The following is a 25,507-nucleotide window of genomic DNA, read 5'->3' on the forward strand; positions in this document are numbered from 1 at the left end:
GGTGAAGCCACCTAGGATTCCACCATGCTAGGCAGGAGAGAAGAGTGACAAGCCATCATTGCTAGTGTGAAATCTGACACAGCTTTTGATTCTCAAAACCATTCCAGCAAGAGTCCTAATGGGATGCAGTGGTAGTATGGTTAAATAATTCCACTTCAGGGAAAAAAAAAAAATGTGGCAGCAATAGAGGAGAACACACAAAGACCCAGCTGCCCGAAACATGAATAGCCTGGCAAGGCAATCCTGCCAGAACCCACCGAGAATACAGATCAGAGGGAAATGGGAAATCCGAGATGAGTGAGGGTCTCAGTGGTGCGAACCCTAACCCACATTCAACTCCACTTTCCTTTGCTTCTTCCTGCCTCTTTCCCTCCCCAAACCCAAAGTTATACAAGCACAACTTGAGAGCTTTCAGGAAAAAAGAACAAGTTCTGTCTAAAGATGGAGGGTCCCAAAGGCTGGCCTGCAGCTGGGCCGGGGCTACATTGTGCTCATTATTCCTGGGACGCCTGAGCCTGAGAGAGTGTCCCTTTGCAGCTGGCATCTTGTGAGCTAAGTTACTTACTTGCAATAATCAGAGAGGAAACACTGGACTTTGTTCTTAAAGATGACTGGGAAAAATCGGGAGAGGTCTAAGGATTTTAAATAAAAATGGATTGGTTTGAAGATCTTTCTTTTCTTTTTTTTCCTAACAAAAGATCAACACAAATGTGATCGTGTCCTTAAAAATGAAAGAATGCATGCAACTCCTGTCCATTTTTACAGTTAAAATCTGAAGGTCTAAAGTTGATTGTATCCAATTTGGAGAATTGCACATTTTGCAGATTTTCTTCCTTCGGATAGAATGATCATGCTGGATAGGACCTTGAGAGGCACTGGCGTGGATCCCCAACTCTGGCATTATGATTATCCATGCCTGCAGGCACCTCCTCTTGATGATTTCTAGGGATGGAGAGTTCATAAATTTTTTACAGCCTGGTGAAATGTGTTTTTCACCTTGAACGCTGAAGTCCTTCCCTGTGTCCAGCTGTAATCAGTGCCCAGTTCCCTTGCCTTGTGGCCACACAGACTGACTCCAGCGCAACCCCTGCCCTCTTTGGCATGCTATCCTGAATTCCTTCTCTTGTTTCAATGTCCTTTTAGACATAATATAAATGAGCACAACCTAAGGCAGTACACAGAAAAAAAAAATAGCTCTTGAATCCTAAACTCTAAAGCACTGATTTTGTGCTCCTAGCAAATCTGTCTTCATGTGAACACATATTCATAATTTCCTATGTGGATTAGATTTTAGGTCTTTTTATTCTGTTAACTATTTTTTTTTAATTTTTAAAACACATTTGGTAGGCTTCATCCAATTAACCTCCCTTCCTTGTATTTGTCCCTGCTGAGTTCTTACTTTGAGGCTCCATTTCCCTAATAGGAACAGGATTCAAAATGACATGGGTCAGTCTTCTAAAGGATCTACAGCAAATTTGATCTTGTACCACTTTCCAAAGGAAAGCACTTTTTCCTTATACCTTTAAGTCATCAATTCACTGAAAGCATTAAACAAAGGACCTAAGGCCAGTTCTGTGGACTCACTCTCCTCTTTTAAAACTGACCCACTGGCAGCTGCTCTGGGCACCTGAGTTATTAGCTTAACCTTATCAGGGATACTATTAAAATAGCTTCTTGAAATGGAGTCAGATGTCACTTGCCTGACTCCTCACTATAGATAGAGCAAAGTCCTTGACCACAAGGCTTCCCAACCCCACCCACCCACCACTTTTCTCAACTTCCCAGGTACCCTGGCCCATTCCTCTCCATTCCAAGACCATTTCTGCCTGAGAAAATGAGCATCCCCTGTTCTATTTCCACAAGTTCTTCACGCTGGCTCTCCTCCCATTTTACAATTATCAGGTAAACTTCATAAAATTGCTGTGGGTCTTGCTCACACTGTGCCACAGTGCCTAGCAGAAAGCAGATGCCTAGCAAGTCTGAGGCAGATGGATGTGTGAGAGGCTTCAGGCCCTCCATCATCACCCAAGAGGGAGGGGCTCCAACTGATCCCCACTATTCCAGACCTGCTTCCCCAACAATAAGAATAAGGAAAGGAGTGTATCTGCAAAGATGAAAAGAAATCCATGTGCAATCATGTATTCTCCTTGCCCCCTATTATATTTTCATCATTCAGAACAAATTTCTGATGAAAGAATATGCATAAAACATATTTTCTTTGTTATCTCTAAACCAATTGCTATTCACCATCACAAACAAGAAAGAAAAACTTATGAGGAAGAATCCAAAAGCCCACCAGAATTATACATTTCATATTCCAGTTTTGTTTCCATGTCAGCATTATAGTTTCCATAAATGAAAAATGCTTTTGTATGAATATTGAGGCATGAATATTTGTACAGATTTTGAGAGCTGAAGCAAAGCAAAAATGCAAAATTACACCAAAGGACTCTGAGAGTACAAATGTGGGGAAACTTTTTTTTTTTTTTTTTATTTTGGGGTTTTGGTGTTTTCATTCTTTATGATATGCTTTATTCAGTTTGCAAATACAAAGGGAGGAATTACCCTTAAAGATTAAATTTCCCTTGCAAAGCCCTAAGTTCCATACAGCTAGAGAAAGTACAGCAAGAAAATCATTGTATTCACAAACACCAAGACCTGTTTTTCATGTGTGCCCCCAAAATGACCAAAACAATAAAGAGCATTTACATTATTAAGAAAAACAAAGCAGGATATGAATTCATACTACCATCACTCAATGAGCTTGTCTTGCTAGTTGTTTAATATTTGCATTCTTAAAAATGGCTACCTTGTGAGACAAGAGACTCAAAGCCACACGTGCTTGAGCCTGTCCCACCAAGAGAAGCCCTGTTGGCCACATGCCCATACCTTGCAGCCACTGTGAGTCCTGGCCTTCATCAGGGGTGTGGTGGTGCACAGCTCGATGGCCTCCGGCTCATGGAAGATGACAGCTGGGAGAGGTTCCTTTTTCAGTGTGAGGACATTCAATTTAGACTTCAGCATGGTCTGAAAGTGCTGAAAGACAGGAAAATAAGCCACATACATGTAAGCAGCTTGGACTTGCATGTGGAGCAACTGTATGTCGAACTTAGTAGCAAAATCTTTGTCCTATTATCTCTGTTTTAGTGAGCAAGGCCAAGAAATATTAACTAAATGGAGAGGGCAAAATCCAGTCAGGTTGCTACTAAAGTAAAACTGGGAGAGAGCCATCCCTAAGCAGAGACCATCTGCACCTAGGACCTTATGGTCCAGAGGAGATTTTCGAAGGTGTCGTATGGATGAATTCCTAAAGAGGTAATTCAGGTAGATTCAGCCACACCAGTGAAGATGATCAGAAGGGGATGGTGCAGAACTGTTTGGGAAAGTCCACAGGGATCACAGGAGGAGAAGAACAGGTGAAGCAGCTCTCTGCTATCCCCAACTCTTGCATGCACTGGCTGTAGAACTTCAGGAATTCATTACTTCTCATTAGATTAAATAATCTGATGTCTTGGGGCCATGATCTTAGGTAAGTATCTTTTGGTGGCACTGTTTTGAAGTATGCCCTGAATCCAGCTACACTGAGTTACTCATGTCTATACCACCCTGTCCAAGACTGCATCATTGCTTGGTTTATTATTATAGCATTCACACTGGTCCCATCACTTCTAACTTTGTCCCTTTGGTGACCACTGCCAACCAGAGAATATCCTACTAAACCACAAATGTTGAATGCCACATCTCTGCTCACACTCTCCCAAGTCTTCCCATATTTTCATGGAAAACTCCTAAGTTCTTGGCCTTTGAGGCCATCAGTAATGCAGAAACCCACTGTCCCTCTATATTCATCTCCCATCCCTTCCACTCTCATTTGTGGATCCAGCCACTGTGACTTCCTCATTCTTCCAAGAATTAACCTTGGGGGTCTCTGAACATGCTGCTCCTGCCCCTAGGTATTTGCAAACCTTATTTTCCTTGCTCCCTGATCAAATGTCACCTCTTGTCAACATTATCTGAAAGAGCACATGTGCATTCTCACAAACACACACAAACAGATATGCATACGTGTGCACACACTTGGCTTAACACACCCTTTGCACTCACAGAGTCCCATTCTAGGACAGCCTCACACTCAGAAGGGCTCCAGGCTTAGTTTAATGCTTTTGGCTTAATGTCACTTTCTGAAATTTCTGAATAATTTCATCACTGAACTTGTGTGTTGCAAGTGAGGTCTAATGGACAATGGAACACATCTATGAGTCAAGGAGATATTCACCGTTTGCACCTTCCCATTCTTGCCACCCGTTTGCAACAGTGATAGAATACCGATAGACCCATGGCAGGTAGGAAGCCAGTAAGAGTCAAGATGAATGCAAGGTCAGCATGAGAAGCCTGTGACTGAGAAAGGAGGGGCACCCAGAGCCCCTAGATGCCACACTGGGTGACCAGAACTTTCTCCAAATGCAGGAAGAAGTCAATTGTGTACTAAGAAGCAAGATGAGGAAGGAATCCTTCCTATCCTTCCCCGCCCACATTGCTTTCTTGAGTCAGGCTGCCACTTGCACTGAAAACAATGCTGTGACTTTTCCAGAAAGAGATTCATGGAAAAAGGAAAGGCTTTATGTTTTAGACCATTTCATAGAAGGTTTTTGTTTCTTTCTTTGTTTCAAATAGAAAACACTGATTTCGTTTTTATGTATGTGGCAATTGAACCCAGGAACCACATCCCCAGTCCTTTTTTAATTTTTTTTTAATTTTGAGATACTCTGCCTTCAATTTTGTTTTCAAATTTACCTAATAAGCTCCCACAATCACATAGGCCAGTTCCTTAAAAAAAAAAAAAAATCTCTTTATATACATCTTTTTTGTGGTAGGGAGCAGTGTACTAGGTATTGAACTCAGGGGCTCTCGACCACTGAGCCACATCCCCAGCCCTATTTTGTGTTTTCTCTAGAGACAGGGTCTCACTGAGTTGCTTAGCACCTTGCTTTTGTTGAGGCTGTTTTTGAACTCATGATCCTCCTTCCTCAGCCTCCTGAGCCACTGGGATGACAGGCATGCACCTCTGTAGCCAGCTTGCTGTACATCTTCATGTAGTTCTGTTTCTCTCTGGTTGAACTTTGATGGACATAACTACCTTTTAGGAAACAAAGTTGCCAGCTCTGATACTTTTCAAATGGGAAAGCAACTTGCTCTTACATTCCCCAGAGAATTGGTTTGTTAATAAGGCACTGGGAGCCAGGGTGGGGGCAGGCAGGAAAGAAGGAGGCGATGGAGGAAGGGCAAGTCATCTTATGAATCTGGAAGCTTCTGCTTTGCTGTTAATTGAATTTCTTTCTGATGGAGGATGTGAGTTTGGAGTGCAAAGTGGTGTGCATGCTTGGGAGGAGCCATGTGGATCACTGAGAGTGAGAGCTGAAGGTGATCGGCCTCTGTGAGAGAGCAACTAGGGCCAGTGGGTGAGTAAGAGTAAGGAGGGAGCGGTTGGAAAGACAAGTAGGGACATGGTCCTGAGTCAACAAGAGGAATGTGAAACCACGGGTCATCTAGGTCGGACTTCTGCCAGGAAGTAAATTCCTGAAAAGGACTCTGAAAACAGCACCCTTCTCAAGAGGGTGGATGCCCACACTGCCCATAAGTTCTGAGATTGTCTCCTATCATCATTGTCCAATTATTGGACCAAATTCCACAGCCACTTACTCAGCCCCAAGCACACAGAGACTGGAAGTTGTGGGCTAGCACACATCCTGCCCCCTTGATTACTTGACAGGAGCCAACTAAAAGAAATAAATAGTTAAAAGAAAGAAAAAAAAAAAGCCTTAATTGTGGAGAAGAAAATAAAGAAGTTCAAATCCCACCTCTGCGTGACATGTTACGCAACGTCAACTGCCTAACTGTTCAGAGCCCGACTTCCCCAGCCATTGCTCACCTGTGCATCCACCCACCTTTCCCAAACAACTACGTGGACCCAGGTATGGTTGCAGGCACAGCTAGAGCAGAAATCAAATGTTAGTCTCTGCATGGAAGGGTTCCTCCTGATGGTGAGGGGGAGCCACGTGTCTGGGAGAGTTCTTTAGGACAGCTAATAAGAGAGGCTAAGATAATACATAAAAGTAAAATACAGGAAATGATTTCTTTAAGTTTTTTTCACTTTAATGCTTTTATCCTTTTTGCCCCCTATGAAAATGGAAAGGTAACAGATGAAATAAAATGTAGATTACATGATGAGTTGCCATGGCTGTAATAAGACATCTTTTATAGCAAATTAACATTGGATGTAACCAGTTTGCTATCATAAGTGTTTGGTAGTACAAGGACAAGAGTTGGAAATATTTCTGACAAGAACATTCTCCTGATCCCTTCCTGTGGGAAACTTCTCTGCCATTCTATGCTGCATTGTGGAATGAGGTTCCCTGCCCCTGGTATTATGACCCAAAGAATATGTGACACAGGCTGACCAACTGAGTGCCTCCTGTCCCTGCCCAAAGGCACTGGTTCAGAGGCAACTCAAGATTGGCCAACTACCGCTGTCCTCCTGGGAGATCAACATATACACTGAGGGGTGTGAGTCCTGAGCTGCTGACTTTCCTACTCTTCAAATTCAGTCTGAGACTGAGACCACCAAAGGGGAAGCTGAGAAACAGAGAAACCCAGCCAGACACCATTGAGCCCCTGGATCCAACTGTGTCTGAGTTGGGTCCATCCATGGGCACACTTAGAATGTGAACCAGTATGTTCCCTTTTGCTTACGCAAGCTGGAGTTAGGCATATGATCCTTTCAACTAAGAGTCTATCAATATAAACTACTTGCAATGAAAAATAACCTGTGAAAATAAAATGTAGTCACTATCAAAAAATTGTAAGAGGACTTCATCGACTTTAAACTGTAGAAATGTGAGTTAACCTTATCTTTTAAAAAAAATAAGTGAATCTTGTACTTATTTGAACAAGTAAAGCCTTAATGATAAAGTACCCAGTAATAATCTCAAGTAGGTAGCATAATCCCCAGGTTATTCATGTCTAAGATAAAGCCCTCAGAGCTGCTGCCTAGGGGAGATGAGTTTCAAGTCTTCAGAGAAGGCCACACAATGTACCTGCAGTGACCCCTAATTTAGGTGGCAAGTGCTCTAACTTGGGTTACAAAGACCCAGAAGTGAAACCCAGCTCTGCCAGAGCCACAGGGCCTCGTGTTTCCTGGGCCTCGATTTTCTCCAATCTGTCAACTCTACAATACTACACTATCCCATGTCCAAAATGATATGGCTTGTTCTTTACAGAAACAGTACAATCAAAATAAGGCAACTTAAAGGAACCCAATTCAGTTGCATTATACAAGAGCAACAAAAGAGGAATGGAGTAGGGGAGCTTAAGGAAAGCCACTGCTCCCAAATCAAAGACGCACAGAATTCCATAAAGAAAATGTGTTATTCATTCTTAAAGGGAAGTGAATAATGTTGTAGAAAATTAGAGCGCTGCCCTGGACAAATTAAACAAAGCTCAGCTTTCTGCATTTGGTGCTTTATGTGTGAACCCAAAATAGAGCCTCTAAATCAAACCCCATTATGCGATGGGGTAATCGCCATGCCCTGTATAATTTTACAGTTGGCTCTGCTTCCTACTGCTATTCAGACATTAATCTCTGACAGTTTAGCAGGCGGAGATTTACATATTTTACCAATTCAAATTGGGTGTATCTCACCTTTGTATTGATTCCGTATCCAAAATATAAAGCATCTTTGGAAGTCAAATCCTGCTTCCCTTTTTATAAAATAACTGGAACATTATCCTCACTCAAATTAGACAGAAAGCATTAAAATTTTAATCTTTTGCCCATCATTGCATCTTGAAGGCTGACTATAATGGTCAGTTGTAACTTGCAAATTACTGATTCAGTAATGCCCTCATCAAGCTCCAAAAATATTGCAAATGCTCTTCGGAAGAGAACCACAAGGAACAAGTGGGTGAATCACATTAATGAAAAACTTCAGCACCCCCGAAAAATGTTAATTTGTACAAGTGCACAAAAATCAGTAGGGCTTTGACATTCCACTTATTTCTACATTTGATTTTATTACTTAGGGGGTATGCAAGAATTAATGAATCTTACTTGTGCTTTTCTTACATTTTATACCAATTATTTTGTAGAAGGTATGTTCAGGCCCCAAATATGAGAAAAGGAACAATGGTGATACTCTTTTGGGAGGGACCTTTAAGAAGATATTTAGCTTATATTTTAACACTTAAATTCTTAGATTTTTACTTTTAAGTGGTTGTTCTAGTGTTTTCAGAAAATAGCATAAAAGGAAAAATTGTTAAACAGAAACCAGTTTGCATATAACAAACTCATTTTGAGTGAATAAAAGAACATTTGGCTATTAAATTCAGCTTTTATTTGAACATTTTTAATGCAAAGGGTTTTGTTTGTGTATTTGTTTTTATCCTTTTTAAAAGTAAAGCAGGGTTGGATGATTTCCCAAAATCTAGGACGCATACACAAAACTGAACCACTTGATTTCAAGAATTAATTTTTAATGTAGTTTATCAACCTAGTAGTTACAGAGAAAAAAGACCTACATGAATTTGCCATTTACCGTCTTGCTGCAAAGCATTCTAGTTAACTGGCTTATTCAAAAAATTTTCAAGATAATTGACATTATCTACATATAAACTCTATATGACTATAGATTGTCTATATCTATTAAAAAGATAGCTGTGGATAAACTAAGTGAAAATATTTAACATTCACATACCAAAATTTTTTTCATGCAGTTTTTATTATGGAGGCTTTTTTCTTTTTCAACATCACAGATTCTCTCAAGAGATCACATGGGAGAGGCACAAAAATATCTTCATGCCAGTCCAAGAAACACGGGAAAACCCTAGGGCATGTGGAGGGCTCATTCACTCAGGGGTGTGCATGTATGTTAAGTATATGTCTATCAAAATGTAAATTAGCATATGTATTTTAAATAAATAAGCACATATAATAGCCATATGTATATATACTTACAAGCATATATACTTAAATAAGCATAAATAAATAAGCATATACATATTTTTTCACCAACACACATTTAATTATAGTTGTATATACATAACCTCTCTCTTGTTCACATAGGATATATTCCAAGTAACCTTGTGGATGCTTGAAACTGCAGATAGTACTGAACCCTGAATATACTGAGCTTTTTCTGTATATATATATGCCTATGATAAAGTTTAATTGATAGATTAGGAAGAGGAAGAGATTAACAATAATAACTAATAATAAGAGCCAGTCATGGTGGTGCACACCTGTAACCCCAATGACTAAGGAGGCTGAGGCAGGAAGATCACAAGTTCAAGGCCAACCTTAGGAATTTAGCAAGCCCCTGTCTCAAAATAAAAAGCTGAAAAGTGCTGGGGGAACAGCTCAGTGGTAGAGTACTCCTGGGTTCCATCCCTAGCACCATGAAACAAACAAAACAAAAACTAGCAACAAAGCAGGACAAGTACAACAATACACTGTAATAAATGTTATATGAATGTTGTCTCTCTCTCAAAATATTTTATTGTGCTTTTCACCTTTGCACTTACAGGAAGCATTTTATGGTGTCCCTTCAGAATTTCTGAGTTGCTAACATCACTTCCCTTCCTCCCTCCTTCCTTCCTTCCTTCCTTCCTTCCTTCCTTCCTTCCTTCCTTCCTTCCTTCCTTCCTTCCTTCCTTCCTTCCTTCCTTCCTTCCTTCCTTCCTTCCTTCCTTCCTTTTTGCAGTTCTGTGGATTGAACCCAGGGGTCCTCTACTACTGAGCTACACCTCCATCTCCAACCCCCTCTTTTTAAAAATTATTTTTCTATGTTGAGATGGGGGTTCACTAAACTGCCAAGGTTGGCTTCAAACTTGAGATCCTCCTGCCTCAGTCTCTCATGTAGCTGGGATGAAAAGCATGCACTACCGTGCCCGGGTTAGCATCACTGCTCTTGCACTTTGGGACCATTGCTTATAAAACAAGACCACTGTTATACTGCAACAGTCCAGTTGATAATTGTAATGACTTCTAAGTGAATAATGAGCAGGTAGCAAATGCAGCATGGATACACAGGAAGATGAATTATTCATTTCCTGGTGGGACAGAATAGGACAGCACCAAAGTTCATCATGCTACTCAGAATGAAGTATAATTTAAGATATTAATTGTTGATTTCTTAAATTTTCCACTTAATACTTTTGGAATGTTGTTGCCTGTGGGTAACTGACACTGCAGAGAGTGAAACCACAATAAGGGGAGACTACTATGTGTGAATGTGTACTACTATGTCTGTGTGTGTCTATGTATGTATGTTTCAGATTAAAAACAAAAATAAATAAATATGCAGCTTCTCTAGCTTAAGTAGTTTCTGTTATCTTCTAACTATTTTTCTATTCATAAATAGTATTTTTCTACTTTTCTAATTGGGAACAGTTAAATGATCTATTGTTAAATATGGGTTGCAAGCTATCAGTTCGAAGGTATATCTGGACTATAGGTATGTTTTATTTGATTCACAGATTGCTTTATGATTAAAATGTAGGTAGTATTAAAAACTTCGAGATATATATATATAATTAAAAATATGCATTTCCACTTATCTTGAAAAATCAGAAGTGCAAAATTAACCTGCATTTCTCAAGGCAATAATCATCTCCTGCTGATTGTTTAAATTGTCCCTACTGACCTGGGGTTTCTTCAGCCATAGATCATAGTCTCCTTCTGCCCAAAAAGCAAGTTTTCTCTTCTATAATAACTGCCAGTGGCTTTTTTTAGTAGTCATATCATATCTTTCCAAATTTATTACTATTGATTATTTGGTTGACCCTCATAGGCACGCAAATTCGCAATTCCTGATGTAAAACAACAAAGGCTACAAGCACAGAACAAAAACTTTACCCACTCAAGAGGCAGAAAAATTAAGTACGGCTGAATTAAATCATGCTAATATTTAAATTATAAAAATTCAACCCAGAGAGTGTAAGTAAGGGAATGATAGACAAGAGCAATAACATCAATAGGCGAACACGTCTGTCCCTCACTCAATGACTATGGGACTGGAAGAAACACTGAAGAATTTCCGCTTCTCTAATCACTGATTCCTACTTGCCCCTGGTGGTATATCTTATGGCATTGAATATAATTTAACTGCTAAAGATCAGTAGGTTTTTCTTCTGCTTTTAAGGAACATGCATTAATAGAAACCAGAGTGACCCTCACTGAAAACAATAAAACTTGAGAAAACTTAGGCAATGACAGTTTGTGAGGCCCTGGGTGTCAGGCAACAAGGCCAGCAGTCCATGAGCGACATAAAACAAATGATGTAAGCCATTCAACTGCCCAGCTCACTGCCTTGAAAGAGTCTGAAGGCCACAGAGCAGGGAGGAGACACAAAGGCAGGGCCCAGCAGACTCCTGAGCTAAGAGGACAGAGATGAAAGCAGGGAGACAAAGAGGGGCACTGCACAGAGAGAGGATTCTGTGAACCTCCAGAGGGTCCTCTTAAATATTCATCTGAGTACTGATCAGCATATGAATGAAAGGAAACCAACCAAGGCTGGAAAAGAACCTCTGGGAAGGATTAGAGATTAGAGTTCTGTTGCTCTCCAGGCCGGTTAACATTGCCTGCTCACACCAGCCAGGCTGCAGATACTCAGCTGTCTGGCCCTTGAGTAGCATCCTCAGGAGAGTCTAGGCTCTCGGGTGAGGAACCATTAGCACTAGACCTCATGCCACTCTGGCCCCACCCTTCAAATCTGGAAGGAAAATTCTGGAAAAGGATCAAATTGTTTCCAAGTAATCAACAGGATACAGTGACAATACAAACTTGAAGAATGATCATAGGAATACAAAAATATCCTGCACCCAGCAAGGTAAAATTTCAAAATGTCTCACCTTCATTGAAAAGAATCAATGGGCATGCAAAATGGCAAGAAAATAAAAGTTATAATGAGGAGATAAGCCAATTAGTGGAAACCTACCTGAATCGACACAGGTGTTATAAATGAGCAGGCAGTGACGTGAGTATTGTATTCTTTGTGTTCAATACTGCTCTAGAGGTTTTATCCAGGGCAAAAAGACAAGCAAAAGAAAGAAAAGGCTCCATATCGGAAGGCAAAGGTACAACTGTCTGTGTTTACAATGTAATCATCTAAGATTCCCCACTAACCCAACATAGGTTAATGAAAAGCTACTAGAGCTAATACAGGAGGGCAGCAAGGTCGAAGGACATGAGATCGATACATAGAACTCCATTGTTTTTAAGACTCCAGCAATGAAGGTATATGTCCATGAAAGAGTTTCTCACTAATGTTCATAGCAGCTATGTTTTCAACAGCCACAAACTGAAACAAGTTGAATGCTCCTTGTCAGACAGATGGATAGATAAACTGTGGTATGTCCTTTCAAGGGAACACCATGGATCAAAACAGAAAGGAATAAGCTCCCGTTATGTTCTACAACATGGACGAATCATCCGTAATCACCCTGAGAGCACAAGCACAAAAAGAGACATACTGCAGAACCCCACTTATATAAAGTTCTAAGAAACATAAACTGATGTACAGTGACCAAAAGTGGATCAGTCATGGCCTAGAAACAGGGGATGCAGGGAGGAGCTCCAAGAACACAAAGCAGACTCCATGGTGATGGTTTCATAAATGAATGCAAATATACAAAACAATCAAACTGTACTTTGAAAGTGTAGGGGCTGCCGTAGCAAAGTTATTTTTCAGAGGAAAAGCCAATTTCATATCGCCCTTTGATCCAATCAAACTGCTTCATCTGGTGCTCCATGCTATAGGAAAACATGACTGAGCTGAACAGAGTAAGAAACAAATCCTGATCTCTGGAAGGATCCTAAAGAGTTTCCCAAGTAAGATTTTGATTGTGGGGATTTTGTCCTTCTAGACTGACTTTAGAATCCATTGCTGACATTTTGTACTCATTAATAGTCAGTGCCCTTCTGCGTGGATAAATGGTGGAGTTTAAGTCTGGGGCAAGGAAAGCACAAGATGAAACTAGAACATCTTGTTGAGTCATAAACTAAGAATGTTCTCATAAAATGATGGGGACACGCCAAATGAATACTGGCAGCAACCTGAAGGAGCACTCAGTGGCCAACATTGTACAATCTGAGGGACAATTATGGATCACAGCCCATGAATAGGTCGATGAGCAAATTTGATATGATGGAGGAAAGAAAGGAAAAGGAAAGAAGAAAGACTTCTTATAGAGCAATCACACTTAATAAATATGGAACTCATAACAGAAAGCTAAAGTCACCATTAACACCAGAATATTGTGCTTTATTTTGTGAATCACTGTTTAAGGCTATAATTACTAAACAAAATAGGATGAAGATCAAGATATTTGTATTGTTTCAAAGACTCTTTCCAGAAGATATTTATTTTATAAAGAGAAATACAGAAACCCAATCAAAATCTGTGAGACATGACCTAACCAAGTGACCAAAGCCACCATCACCAACAATGACACACTCTCTCTCTAGACACTGTACACCAAGAAGGGCACAGCACCACTTCTGTAGAATCCTTGCCAAAAATGAATAACCTGAACTTAATCATTAAAACATACGGACAAACCCAAATTGAGAGGTAAAGAATAATAGTCCAGGACCCTCCAAAATGTTAAGGTCACAAAAAGGAGAGAATAACAGAACTGATCACAATAAGACACTAAGGAGACATGACAACCAAATACCATATTTGTCATCTATTCCAGAGAAATGGCTTAGTGGGACAACTGACAAAATTTGAAAAATGACTGAAAATTATGTAATAGTATTTTGCCAATATCACTTTCCTGGATTTTGTTATTGTATTATGATTGCTATTATACTATTACATTATTATTGCTATTATAAAATGTTATCATTTGAAGAAGCTTGTGAATTCTCTGTACTGTTTTTGACATTTAAAAAATGTAAAGTATTTTCAAAATGAAAAGTTGAAAAAATGAAAATAGTTCTTGTCTTTCTGAGTTTTTATTTAGATTACTGATAAGCATCACTTGTATGTTTTCAACCAATATTTTAAGGCTAATTTTGCATTTGAGTCATGCTCATATTTTAGCATCGTAAAGATATTATTCTACTGAAGCTTATTATTCTAGTTTTTGACAAGAAATCTTCCATAATTCTTATTTTTGACCCTCTGTAATGCATCTTTTCTTTCTGACACCCTTCAAGATTTTTTGTTTTTAGATTTCAACTGTTTAAATACTATATGAGTATAGCTGTATGACTTTTTCAGTACTTTTTCTCTTTAGTGTTCTCTGAGCCTCTTGGATCTGTAGGTCTGTAATTTTATATGTTTCATTATTTTTGGAAATTTTCCAATAATTTTCAATATTTCTTCTATCCTATTCTCTTTCTTCTCCTTCTAGGATTCTAATTACATATCTGTTATCCTACTTAATGTTGTCCCAAAGATCTATTTATATATATTTTATCATTGTGCTTCAGTTTGGGTAACTTTTATTGGTCTATACTCAAGTTCACTTACTTTTCCTTTGACTATTAACTCTACTAATGAGCTCTTTAAATGCCTTCTTTATCTCTCCTACCTTGTTGGCATTGCTTCTATTGTTCATGTTTTCTATAACAGTTGCATTTGACTATTTCTTATAGTTTCTTTTTGTTGAAAACCCCATATGTCCATATGTGCAGGCATGCACTCCACTGTTTCTACTAGAACAGTTCATACACTAATCAAAATTACTTTAAATTCCATATCTGAGGCTTCTGCAAGTTTTGTTACATTAATAGATTTTTTTTATCTTCAAAATGGGTATTTTTTTCTTCTCTCTTTCTCTCTCTGTGTGTATGTGTGTGTGTGTGTGTGTGTGTGTGAGAGGGGGGGGGGGGATTTTAATTGTGGGGTGACCAGCACTTTTACATGAAAATGACCACATCTCTTCTGCTCAGGATAATTGCCGTGGGGTGTCAAGGAAATCTAGGATTAGGCTGATCTGGGGCTATGGTTCCTCTAGATTAACCTGTCCTTGAGAGGTTAATACCACTGCAATATTGCCCAATGTTCCTGGTGTCTCAGTATTCCAGTTCTGCCCTCACACCTCTATGCTGTGACGCAGAGAGGGTCTCTCCCCTTGCTCTCACCTTCTCCAAAAAGATTGACTGTGAATGTTTAATACTAGGGGCTTTTCACCCTGGGGCAAGGGAGGGTTCTCCTGGTCCTATCTCAGCCTCTGGCAGGTTGTATCCTCTAGTCCTAGGATGGGCCTTTCTCAGTGACCCTGACTTGGCACCAGGTGGAGAAGACCTCTAAAGGTCTGGCCCAGGGTGTTTTCCTGCCATTGCCCGAGGTGTAGAGGACTTGTTTTCTTTTCCTTTGCACAAACTGCAGTGGATTTGTACCTAACACCCAGAGGGCAACAGAACCTGTCACTTGACCCCAGCTGTAAAGTCTCCCGTTGCTTAGGGAGAGAAGAATCCAGGAGGGACTTTGTGTGTGGTGACCACCCTCCTCTAAGCCTGCACCAATATCTGGAGTCCTGGTTCCCAATATCTCTCCCCAGTTGTGGTGAATTGGGAAAAGCCTGTGAGTTGGTGAAAACTCTTTTTGGGTATCCAGCTATAAGCTGCTCTACCCTCCCAGGTTACCCCACAATTGACCTTTGAAATAATTTTAGCTGAATCTTTCTAATCCTCTTGGATTATGGACCATGGTGCCCCCGTGTTCTTGCAGTCTACAGCGATAGAGTATGATCCCCAGCTCTTTACTGTATCTAAGAGAAGGTATGATTCCGTGAATTATCTGGCTTTTTCTTGGTAAGATGAAGATGATGCTTTGTCTAGTCTTCTACAACCTAGACAGAAGCCAATAGTAAAACTTATATTTTTAATCAGCAAAAAAACAAGTGCACTGAGGAATGCTTTGTCCTTAAGACACAAATAAAATGTCCACTTGAACATCACCTACAATTTCCTAACCTCACCTTTTTCCAACTCAGATATTTACGTCTCTGTGGATGCTGACCACTGTCTGGGTGTGGTGAGCTTCCTATCTGCCTTCGCAGGCACCTTTCTTGATGTACACATTGCTCCCAGCTTCTCTCTCAAGTAAATGGAGAATATGAACCCCTCAACTCTACAGGAAGAACCCAGAGTCACAGAATGCTAAGAACAAAAGTAACCTTCCAGACGACTGCCAGCTCCCTCATTTCACAGATGAGGATGCTAGAGCCCAGAGAAGGGAGGAGATAAGTCTGAGGTCACCCAGGGATAAGACTTTCCCGGACAACTGGAGCCAGAACTCCAGGCATTGGATGACTGGCACTCCATCCTGGGTCACTTCTGCTACCTGTCTAGAGCAGTCACGGGAGCTGCCACCTCATCCTTTAGAACTGCATGATGGACCTGATTTTGTAACAAACAGCATGATCTCATAATTAAACGGAAGGCTTTACCACCAGAAAATGCTAGGTTCACTCCTCTGTCAAAATATTTGACCTGTGTCAAGTTGTGTATACTCTAAGTTCCACCTGTCTCATCACAAAACAAGGCCAGCAGTACCCTTCCTGGAAAGTTGACACACATGTGTGTGTGCTTGTGTGTGTGCACATGCGTGTGTGTGAACTACATCCACATTTCCAATAACACTCTGAGGAAAGTACGGCAGACCCATTTTCAGGCATTCTGATTTCACAGACCAGATTCTCTTGATATCCTGAAGCATTTCCCCCGTCTAAATACCGAGAAAAATAACTGGCACATGTGAATGCACCCAGAAGTCCATCTTCTTTTCCCCTCCCCCTTTTCTGCCACTTAAATCTGGACAAACACTTAAAAATGCAGCAAACACACCAAAGCGTTAACAGTAGCTATGTCCTGGTTGTTGAATTGCATGTAATGTTTTTCTCCTTTTCTTTTTTTTTTTTTTTTTTTTTTTTTGCTTGCTTTCCTTTTGCTAATTTGTATTTTCTACCATTTAGAAAGTCAATGTCTATTAATTTCATGCAAAGTTTGACCTAAGTTATTTGTAACCAAGTGGATGGAGTAGATGCCTACCCAAGGCACTCTCTTTTGCACACATGCTCCACAAAACACAAAGCAGTCTCTGAAGACCTGAGCAAAGCAAGCACACAGTGAGAAAAAACCCTGAGTGCTGCTTCTCTTGCTCCAGAGGAATAAGTGAGGACGTGAGGCAGAGAATAAAAACAAAACAGAGTAAGAGAACGGAAAAAGACAAAACAACGTAGATTTAGAAACTATACCAAATACTATGATTTAAGATTCCAAGGACTTTCTCATATGTCTTCAAAGGACTTCATTCAGGTCCCCAAGGACAGCCCCAAGGGCACCTTTGTGGTTCTGATTTGAAATGCTTGGCTCGACAGTGTCTATGAACACTCTGCTCGATAGGACAGAACACATATGTGTATATGTTATAAACACACGTACATCTATATCCACACATACATTTGGTTTTGTTTTATTTCATTTTTGCTCGACAAAATTCTTGTGCAAGACTATGTTTGGGTTAATGCAAGGAATGAACATCATCTTGGCAGGTTGAAAGGAAACTAAAAATAATTTTGTCCTCAGGCTTCCAATGCTTGGGAAGGTGATGTGCCCAAGCTCTGGTGTGCCAGGGCCACCTCAATAAGAGCTCAGTGGAGAAATCTGTGCTGCAAAGTCACCAACAGAGGACAGAATGCATTCATGACACAGGATACCTTCAGGAGAGTTTAAAACCAAGAAGTAAAAGTTGTCCACACTGGGGACACAGCAACTCTAATATTTTGCTGATTGTCCTATCGTTTAGCATCCCATCTAGGAAGACTCTTCTGAAATCTCTCACCTTCTTCTGCAACTAGAATTAACCCCTCCCCCACCTCATGGCTGAATCATTCCTTATACAATACTTAGTATTTGCATAGCTCCTGGGACACCTAAATGCATTGTTTATATACTGTCTCTTCTTCACATCCCTTCAGCCTAACAAGGTGTCTGGCACACACTAGTCAGTAAAGGAAACTTTAATGAATCAGTGAATGAATATGTGAGCGAGCATAAGCAACACCTTTGGAATTTAAGAAGAATATTTTTCAAACTGTTACACAGTGACTATTCTCTTCTCACCTCCTTTCCTTTACTCCTTGACTGCTCTACTCCTTTCTGAAGACCATCTTAGCAATGAGTCTGGTCTGAACCCACAGCCAAATATCCAAATTCACTACAGGTTGCTGACAGCTCTCAGTCAAGGGGACCATGACCAATGGCCACACTTGGGTCCACTGAAATCATAAGAATTTCCTTGGATATAAAGCGTTCTGCACTTGCTACATGACATACAGCAACAGGCAGGTGATTAGGATGTGACATGCCACCCTCTATGCTGGTCTCAACAAACCACAATGACAGTCAGAGCTCTTTCCACTGGCATGACACAGAGAGCAAACCATCTCAGTGAGGAAAGTAACACCCTGTTCAGTAATAGTCAAAAGGTCCTAGGATCCGAAGAAGCACCTCTCTACCCTCCTTCCAATGGTTTAAGGGTGCAGTGCAGAGAGAATCCACAAGTGAATATAAAATATTATATATATTATATAAATTCAATATGCATTAAAAAAGCAGGAGGAAGAGGGGGGCCCACTCTTTGGAAAAGTCTTTGGCACAAAGGAAGGAAAGGAGGGAAGGAGGAAGAAGTACTAGTTTCCTAGAGCTGCTGTCACGGAGCATCAAAACCTGGGTGGTTTGCCTAATGGTTCTAGAGGCCAGAGGTAGGACATCAAGCGTCAGCAGAGCCACGCTGTCCAGGATATCTCTAGGGGAGAAGCCTTGCTCACCCGCTGTAGCTTCTGGTGTCTACAGTAACCCTCGGCGCTCCTTGGCTCACAGCCTCCTCACTGCAAACACTCAGTTGTTGTCTCAGTGTGTTGCATGTCATCTCCCACCTGGTTTGTCTGGATCTGTGTTCAAGTTTCCTTTTTTATAAGTACAACAGTCATATGGGATAAGGACCCACCCTAATGGCCTCTTTTTTAACATGAGTCCCTCTTTAACAACTCTAACTCCAAATATATGAAATTCAGTAGCAGTGGAGAGACTAACATGATTAGACTAACACGATTAGTGGGATGGGAGACTAACACGATTCAGCCCCTACCAGGCAAGGAGGGTGCTCACCAGGTGGACTCTCCATGGTCACAAGCACACCTGAGAACAGGCATCTCACTAGCTACTGCCAGCCAATATTACTTGTTTTTGCTACATCTGAACCCAACATCTCAGGACTAAATACCGATGGAAGTGGGCAGGCGCTGGCCTGGGCTGTCTGAAGTCTGTGGACTTGAACTTGACTGTAGGCTACACAGTCACAAAAATATCCATGGTTCAATAAACAGCCCAGGCCACTAATCAGCAAGAACTCTGCCTTGTGGTTAATGGGTTTACTTTCTAAGAGAGTTCATGAGTGCAAACAGCAGTTGACACTTGTCAGGTTTCATTATAAGGCAGCTTGCATCTTCCTTGTTCTGATCTCTCACGAACTGACACACAAAAAAAGAACACACCTCTTAAATCCCAGCGCTGGTTTATTCAACCATTTATTCATTAATCCTCATGTTTAGTGAATCGGGCACTCTGCAGGGCACACGGATTTCATGGAGCTAAATCTCAATCTAAATCTCAAAGAGGTTCTGACTTTGAGAATACCAGAGTTCCCCCATTTTTAAACAAAGCTCATTTGTCTGCTTTCTTTAGACTGTTTTAATTTCAAACTGCAAAGGAAGTCTCTAGACGACACTATAGATGCCCTGGTCTTGGCCCTCTGGATTCCCCATACCTGTGTGCCCCAAGATTCATTCCAAAATCACAGAAGGCAGATGCCGTGGATGGAAGAGCCTAAGAACTCTCAGTGAATGTATGAGAACTTTGCAGCACAAATACCGAACCCCAGCCCTACAGGAGATTCAACTATGAGTTACAGGGGCTGGTTTTGTTTATGTGTCTGAGAATTTCCCTGCAGGATTGCGCTCCACTCACTTTCCTTGGCAGCTGGCTTGAGAGTGCCCCCTCCATTGGCTTTTTCCCCTCCCCTGCTCCACATCCCTGCTCTCCACCAGTGTTTCCTGCTCTACACAAACAGCTACTTGCACTCAATTCCTCACTTCAGGGTCCATCTCTGGAAAACCCCAAATCTAAGATAAAATCTAACCGTCCCTTAATCCATTTCAATTCAACACAGCAAGCATTGATTATGGGCATTCCACAGGTGCCACGGCACATGGACCCAGCATCTCATGGTCAGGCAAGGTCACAATAGGGAGGTCACAACCAGCTGAAACACACAGCATGCATATAAGAAGCAGATGATCGATCAAGTGTGACTTTTAGAATTATGTTGGGAGAAGCTTTCAGAAAAGAAGACAGCAGATCTGGCCTGGAAGTTAAGCAGTGTTTCTCAAACTTTCATACATTCTTTGTTCTCCTTGGAGAGCCTACTTAGACAGTGGTTCCCCCGCAAATGCCTACCTCCACCCATGAAATTTTAATACACAGATAAACTGTCCATCTGTGTTCTCTAGTATAGATATTCCTGTTGAAATTTCCAAGTTTTTATATTTGCAGCCCCTGCCCGGACTACACAAGAATGAATTTTTGCTGTAGTTGAAAATGCATAAGAAAAAAAAGTGAACTATACATTGGAGAAGCACTGTACAAACTGTCCAGGGTGAATGTGAACAGCTCATAGGGGCAAAGGCAAAAGGCCCAATGTGCTCTATGGCTGATTTAGATGTCTGCAAGAGAAAGGGTCTATGTGCCTTCTGGTTCAGCCCTGAAGACACCGACAGCTTCTGCTTGCTGTCTCTTGGCGCTCTCAGTGTTGGAATCCCAGGGAAGCTGTTAGGAAGCTCAAAGAGCCCCAAGGAGATGCAGAATGCCACTCTGCTCACTTCCTTGCTGACATCCAGCACCAACTTGCCAACTGGAATCAGTCATATCAAAGCAGATTCTTAATGCCAACTGAGCTGCCCCCCCGGCCCCACAAAGATCTGTCCAAACCGCAGATTTGTGAACAGAATAAATGACTGCTGTTTAGAGTCCTTGTCCTGAGGGTGATTTGTGACACAGCAATAAATAACTGGAACACAATGCTCATGGAACCTACTCAAAGCTACCAAATCACACAGCAGGTCCTCTCCACCTTCTGACTGTGCTCCACAGCAAGAAACTAGAGCAAACTTTGGGTAAACAAGGAGTTCTTAAGTGGCTAAGTCATTAAGTAAGGTCTTAGGGGTCCTATTTTTTATTGTTAAATGTAATTTTTCAAGCAAAGTTGTACTTGTTTTTGAGTCAATGCTCTTGTAAATAAAAACTATCACAAAATTTCCATGAAAGCATCATTGCATTTGCAAGAAACAAGAAAACACTTAAAATATGTTTAAATAATAAATAAAATAAACAGCCCCCAAAAGAGTAGTTCAGAACAGAACTGAGTCAAGTGAAAATATTTTCAAATGCATATGGCAGGCAAACTGCCCCACCCAGCCAGGAGACCAACATCCCAAGGGCTGAGAGGAGGAAGCAATGCTCATACACATCGCCCTGGCCACACCAATCCTGTTTGGAAGACCAGTGGTTTAAAACAAAATATCTTTGCTCTAAAAACAAACAAGAAATTTGCTTATCATTGCTCTGTTCTCCACATTCAATCAGATATTGACCTCAAACACAGGTCACCCAAAACTGTGATTCAGAATTATGAGAAAAAATATCTTCCTAAAACCCTTTGCTGTATCTGTAGCCATAAAGGTAGATGTGAGAAAGTTGGATGCAACTTCTCCCATAAAATCCCCTAGGGGTTCCAATAGGATTTTCAAATTTTATAATTTGTTACTATGGATTTCACCATCTTGATACCTCCTGCCTTCCACCCTGTGCCTCAAGTACAATCCAGTCTTCCTGCACTTATTCCAAAAGTAACATCTATCAAAGCAACAAATTCAAAACAGGTGCATAGTTAGCATATAAATTTAGAACAACTTTATATTTCCTTAGTTGCATTCAACATGCTCATAAAATCTGGATTTCTGCAGTTGAGTCCAAAGTTCCTACAACCTTTAAAAAAAAACAGCAATTAGCAAATTAAATTACCAACAAGAAAGATAAAGAAACTTGACTCCCCACCAGTGAATGGGCTCAGTAAACAACCTCAAGTCCACAGCCCAGCATACATTAATTGGTTCCATTTGCCTGGGCTCACAGTCACACACCCCGCTGACTTTTCCCCGGGGGCATATGATTTCCAATTCTTGGATTCAGCACACATTCCCAGTACGACTTTCACTGTATGTTATTTCTATTAGGTAACCAAGTCCCCAAATTCAAAAGCCCACTTTCTGGCAAGTTTCAGAAACTCTAGTTGACACCAATAGTGCCGAAGACACTTAATAACAGTCGATCTTTTCCTATAACATAGTCCACAGATTAGTCATGCCTAATTTCAACAGTTCTCAGTGGATGTCTACAACTACTATACCATCTGCTGCTATTAGTGTCTTATTCAACCCTACTCTGAAGAAGAGAACTGCAGGGCATGAGCCCTAAGCCCCTGAATATTCCATTCATGTGAGAAGCATTTTCATATGCTTTCTCCTTAATCATGCAATAACAGAAGAAAGCAAAAATATCTACCACCAGCCAGAAAGAACCCAGTAGTACAGACCAATTGGTTAAAAATGAAATTAGGAGGCTGTGCATACACAACCGTTCACTTCAGGTTGCCTGGGTTTGAATCCTGGTTCACATCTTACTAGATACGTGAACGTGGGAGTCTGCTTCACCTCCCAAGTGCCAGTTGCCCAGCAAGACAGTATCTAAACTTCACAGGGCTGCAAAACAATCAAGTGGGTAAAATAAACAGAGCAGGTAGTCCAGGCCCTGAGATGGGGCAAGAACTCCGGAACCAGCAGTAAGTATATGACTATGTAGTGAACGGTATTCATTAGTAAGACAGTTAGTGCTATTTTTCCATTTTCCTTTCTTTGGTTTTGTCTTTTTCTTGGGAGAAAAGGGGAGCTTTTCTCGTCCTCTTAATTCCTTTTCTTCCCCTGATTTAGCATTTCTTCTTTTCATCTCTCTCATCTCACTGAGTGACGCATTTCATGAGTGACCCACTTATTAATGGGCAAATTGTGCTGATGGCTTTTATTGATTGTGATAAGGAAAACTTGATCAGGAGGCCAGCAGGAGCCACTCCCCAGCTGAGCCTCTGAGGCTGCCCCATCCTTCTCACCATCTTTGTGTTGATAGCATTTATTGAGCTGAGACTCCAGGGCTATTTTAGGTGTCATGTCTCAGGAAATGCTCACCACACCCCTCCAGCTGGATACTACAATTAAAAGGCCACCTTGCAGAAGTCAAAAGTGGGGGAAACGGCTGGGGATACAGCTCAGTGATAACAGCATTTGCCTGGCCCACGCAAGGCCCTGGGTTCCATGGCCAGCCCCGCAAACAGACAAAAAACTGAGGAACAAAGTTAAATGATTTATCCTGCACGCACGCAACCTCCAAGTCAACATGCCCACCACTTGCCTTTTCCAGGGTCCCTCCAGGAGGGTGCCCGTCAGCCCCAGCCTCCCCTGCAGGCCAAGTCAGACTCTAGGGCTGTTTTCCTCCCTCTTCCCTGATCAGAATATTCACTGAATTAAGAGTCAACTGATTATTTCTTTCAAGTCCCTCTACTACCGTGTTTTTATTTTAGCAGAATAAAGGGGAAAAGGTAGCAGCTCACTCAGGGCTGTCTATCCTCAGCAGAGGGACCACAGCAGAACCACATCACAGAGGGGAAGGCCAGTCCTGGGGGCAGCTTGAGATGGCCTTCTCCTATGGGGTGTCCCTTCTGGCAGTCTTTTGCTATTGTCTAGCATGAAACAGAGAGAATGACCTCAGAGGGTACTTCAAGTAAATAGTTGTATGTAAAAGTTTTAGCTTACTTTCCGCAATTCTTTTTCTTTGTTGTTTTTTTTTTTTTTAGGAAAAAAATGGGCAATATCTTTAGCTGATGATAATCTCATTTTCCCACCTCTTGTCTTATTGGAGAACTGACTTTTTTGGTTACTGTAATTCTTGCAGCTATGCCCTAAATTCCATGGTTCATTTTCTACAATAGGCCATGATCAAACAGCTCATTCATATCTATGGATATTCATTAATTTTATTCAATTAAATGCATTTTATTATTTATAAAGGCATTTTTAAATGACCTAGATTGAAATTAATTTTTATCATTTCAGTGTTAAATAGATAGAGCCAGAATACACGGCTGAGACTGTGTGTGCTCCAGAAATTTAGAGCAGGGAAGGATCTCTTGTGGTCAGAAGAAATCAGAAAAGGATGTGAAAGAGGAAATGGAGCCACCCATGTACCCTGGACATGAGTCAGGAGAGGAGGGACCAAGGACACTTGTGCTGATCACGCAGAGCCAAGCTCACCTCAGGCTGAGGCTCCGTCTGACTTCATGGAGAGCCAGGCCCCACACAAAATTGGACCCTCTGTGGAAAGGTCAGATGTGAAAACCGGGTCCAGGGAAATGGCATGTGAACCCTCTAATGGCTGGCTGTTCACCAGTCACCCCTCCAGGCTGCATGTGGATAAAAGAGACAGTGAAAATCTCACTCCCTTCGGCCCCACGACCATCAGCAAGCACTTCCCTCCACCCCTGATCTCAAGGCTGCCTCTGCTCAGTCTGTGGCTCTGTGTCTGCCCTGTTCATACAGAGAAGGTCTGCAAGTCCTGGGTTCCCACAGGAGGGAAACTGGCCAAGGACTGCTGGTCCCTACAGAGGGGCCTGCAGATGGGGACCTCAGAGGCTCCTGTCAGCCCTACTGAACTTTCAGGAAACAGCCAATGCACTTCTGTTCCCTTCTAAGACATTAGCAGATGTCTGGGCTCCTCCTCCTGATCATCTCATGCTTCATTAGGAAGACGCCTCACATCCAAAACTGCAGAGCTAAACCGTTAAAATGGAGTGATAAATAGAGGAATGAAAATACAAAAACAAAACAAAACAAAAAACCTCAAAGAATAGTTGGAGGTGGGGAGCTATTCAAAAGGAAGCTTTAAGAAAAGACATCCTTAAATTTGTATAGCATTTATAAAGAGGTGACCACTGTCATTATTAACCTATTAGAAATCCTATTTTCCCTCTAACGCAACCTTATAATAAAACTCAACCATGCAAGAGTTCATGCTTTTATTTTCTTTCCTTTCCTTTTTCTTTTTTTTTTTTAACTCTCCTAAAAGCAAAGGTCACTAGATACAAAGTAAATGCCAGATTTCATCTGGCTGTAGGAGAGCAATTTGCTGAACTGATTTAAGCAAAGGCAGCTGCGTGTAGGTCATTTGTTTGTCCTGGATTTAGCCCCAAACTAAGTAGCACAAAGTGACAAAAGAGGCTGGAATCTCCTTAGCCACAAGCACCTTTGCTTGGAAACAACCCAATCTGCCCAG

At 41.2% G+C, this 25,507-nt stretch overlaps 1 protein-coding gene across 6 annotated transcripts in view; it reads right to left on the minus strand.

Annotated features, from left to right (window-relative positions):
* Window positions 1-25,507, minus strand: part of Pid1 (phosphotyrosine interaction domain containing 1) — a 224,686-nt gene that overhangs the window by 117,584 nt on the left and 81,595 nt on the right. For 5 of the 6 annotated variants that reach the window (XM_048808674.1, XM_048808675.1, XM_048808677.1 and 2 more), the window contains one exon: window positions 2,890-3,036. The exons of the other annotated variant lie outside the window; for it this stretch is intronic. In XM_048808674.1, the coding sequence (XP_048664631.1) occupies window positions 2,890-3,036 (147 nt within the window). The remainder of the gene's footprint in view (window positions 1-2,889; window positions 3,037-25,507) is intronic. 6 annotated transcript variants of the gene reach the window in all.

The sequence above is a fragment of the Marmota marmota genome, unplaced genomic scaffold (assembly GCF_001458135.2).
Source record: "Marmota marmota marmota unplaced genomic scaffold, marMar, whole genome shotgun sequence".
Classification (NCBI taxonomy): domain Eukaryota; kingdom Metazoa; phylum Chordata; class Mammalia; order Rodentia; family Sciuridae; genus Marmota; species Marmota marmota.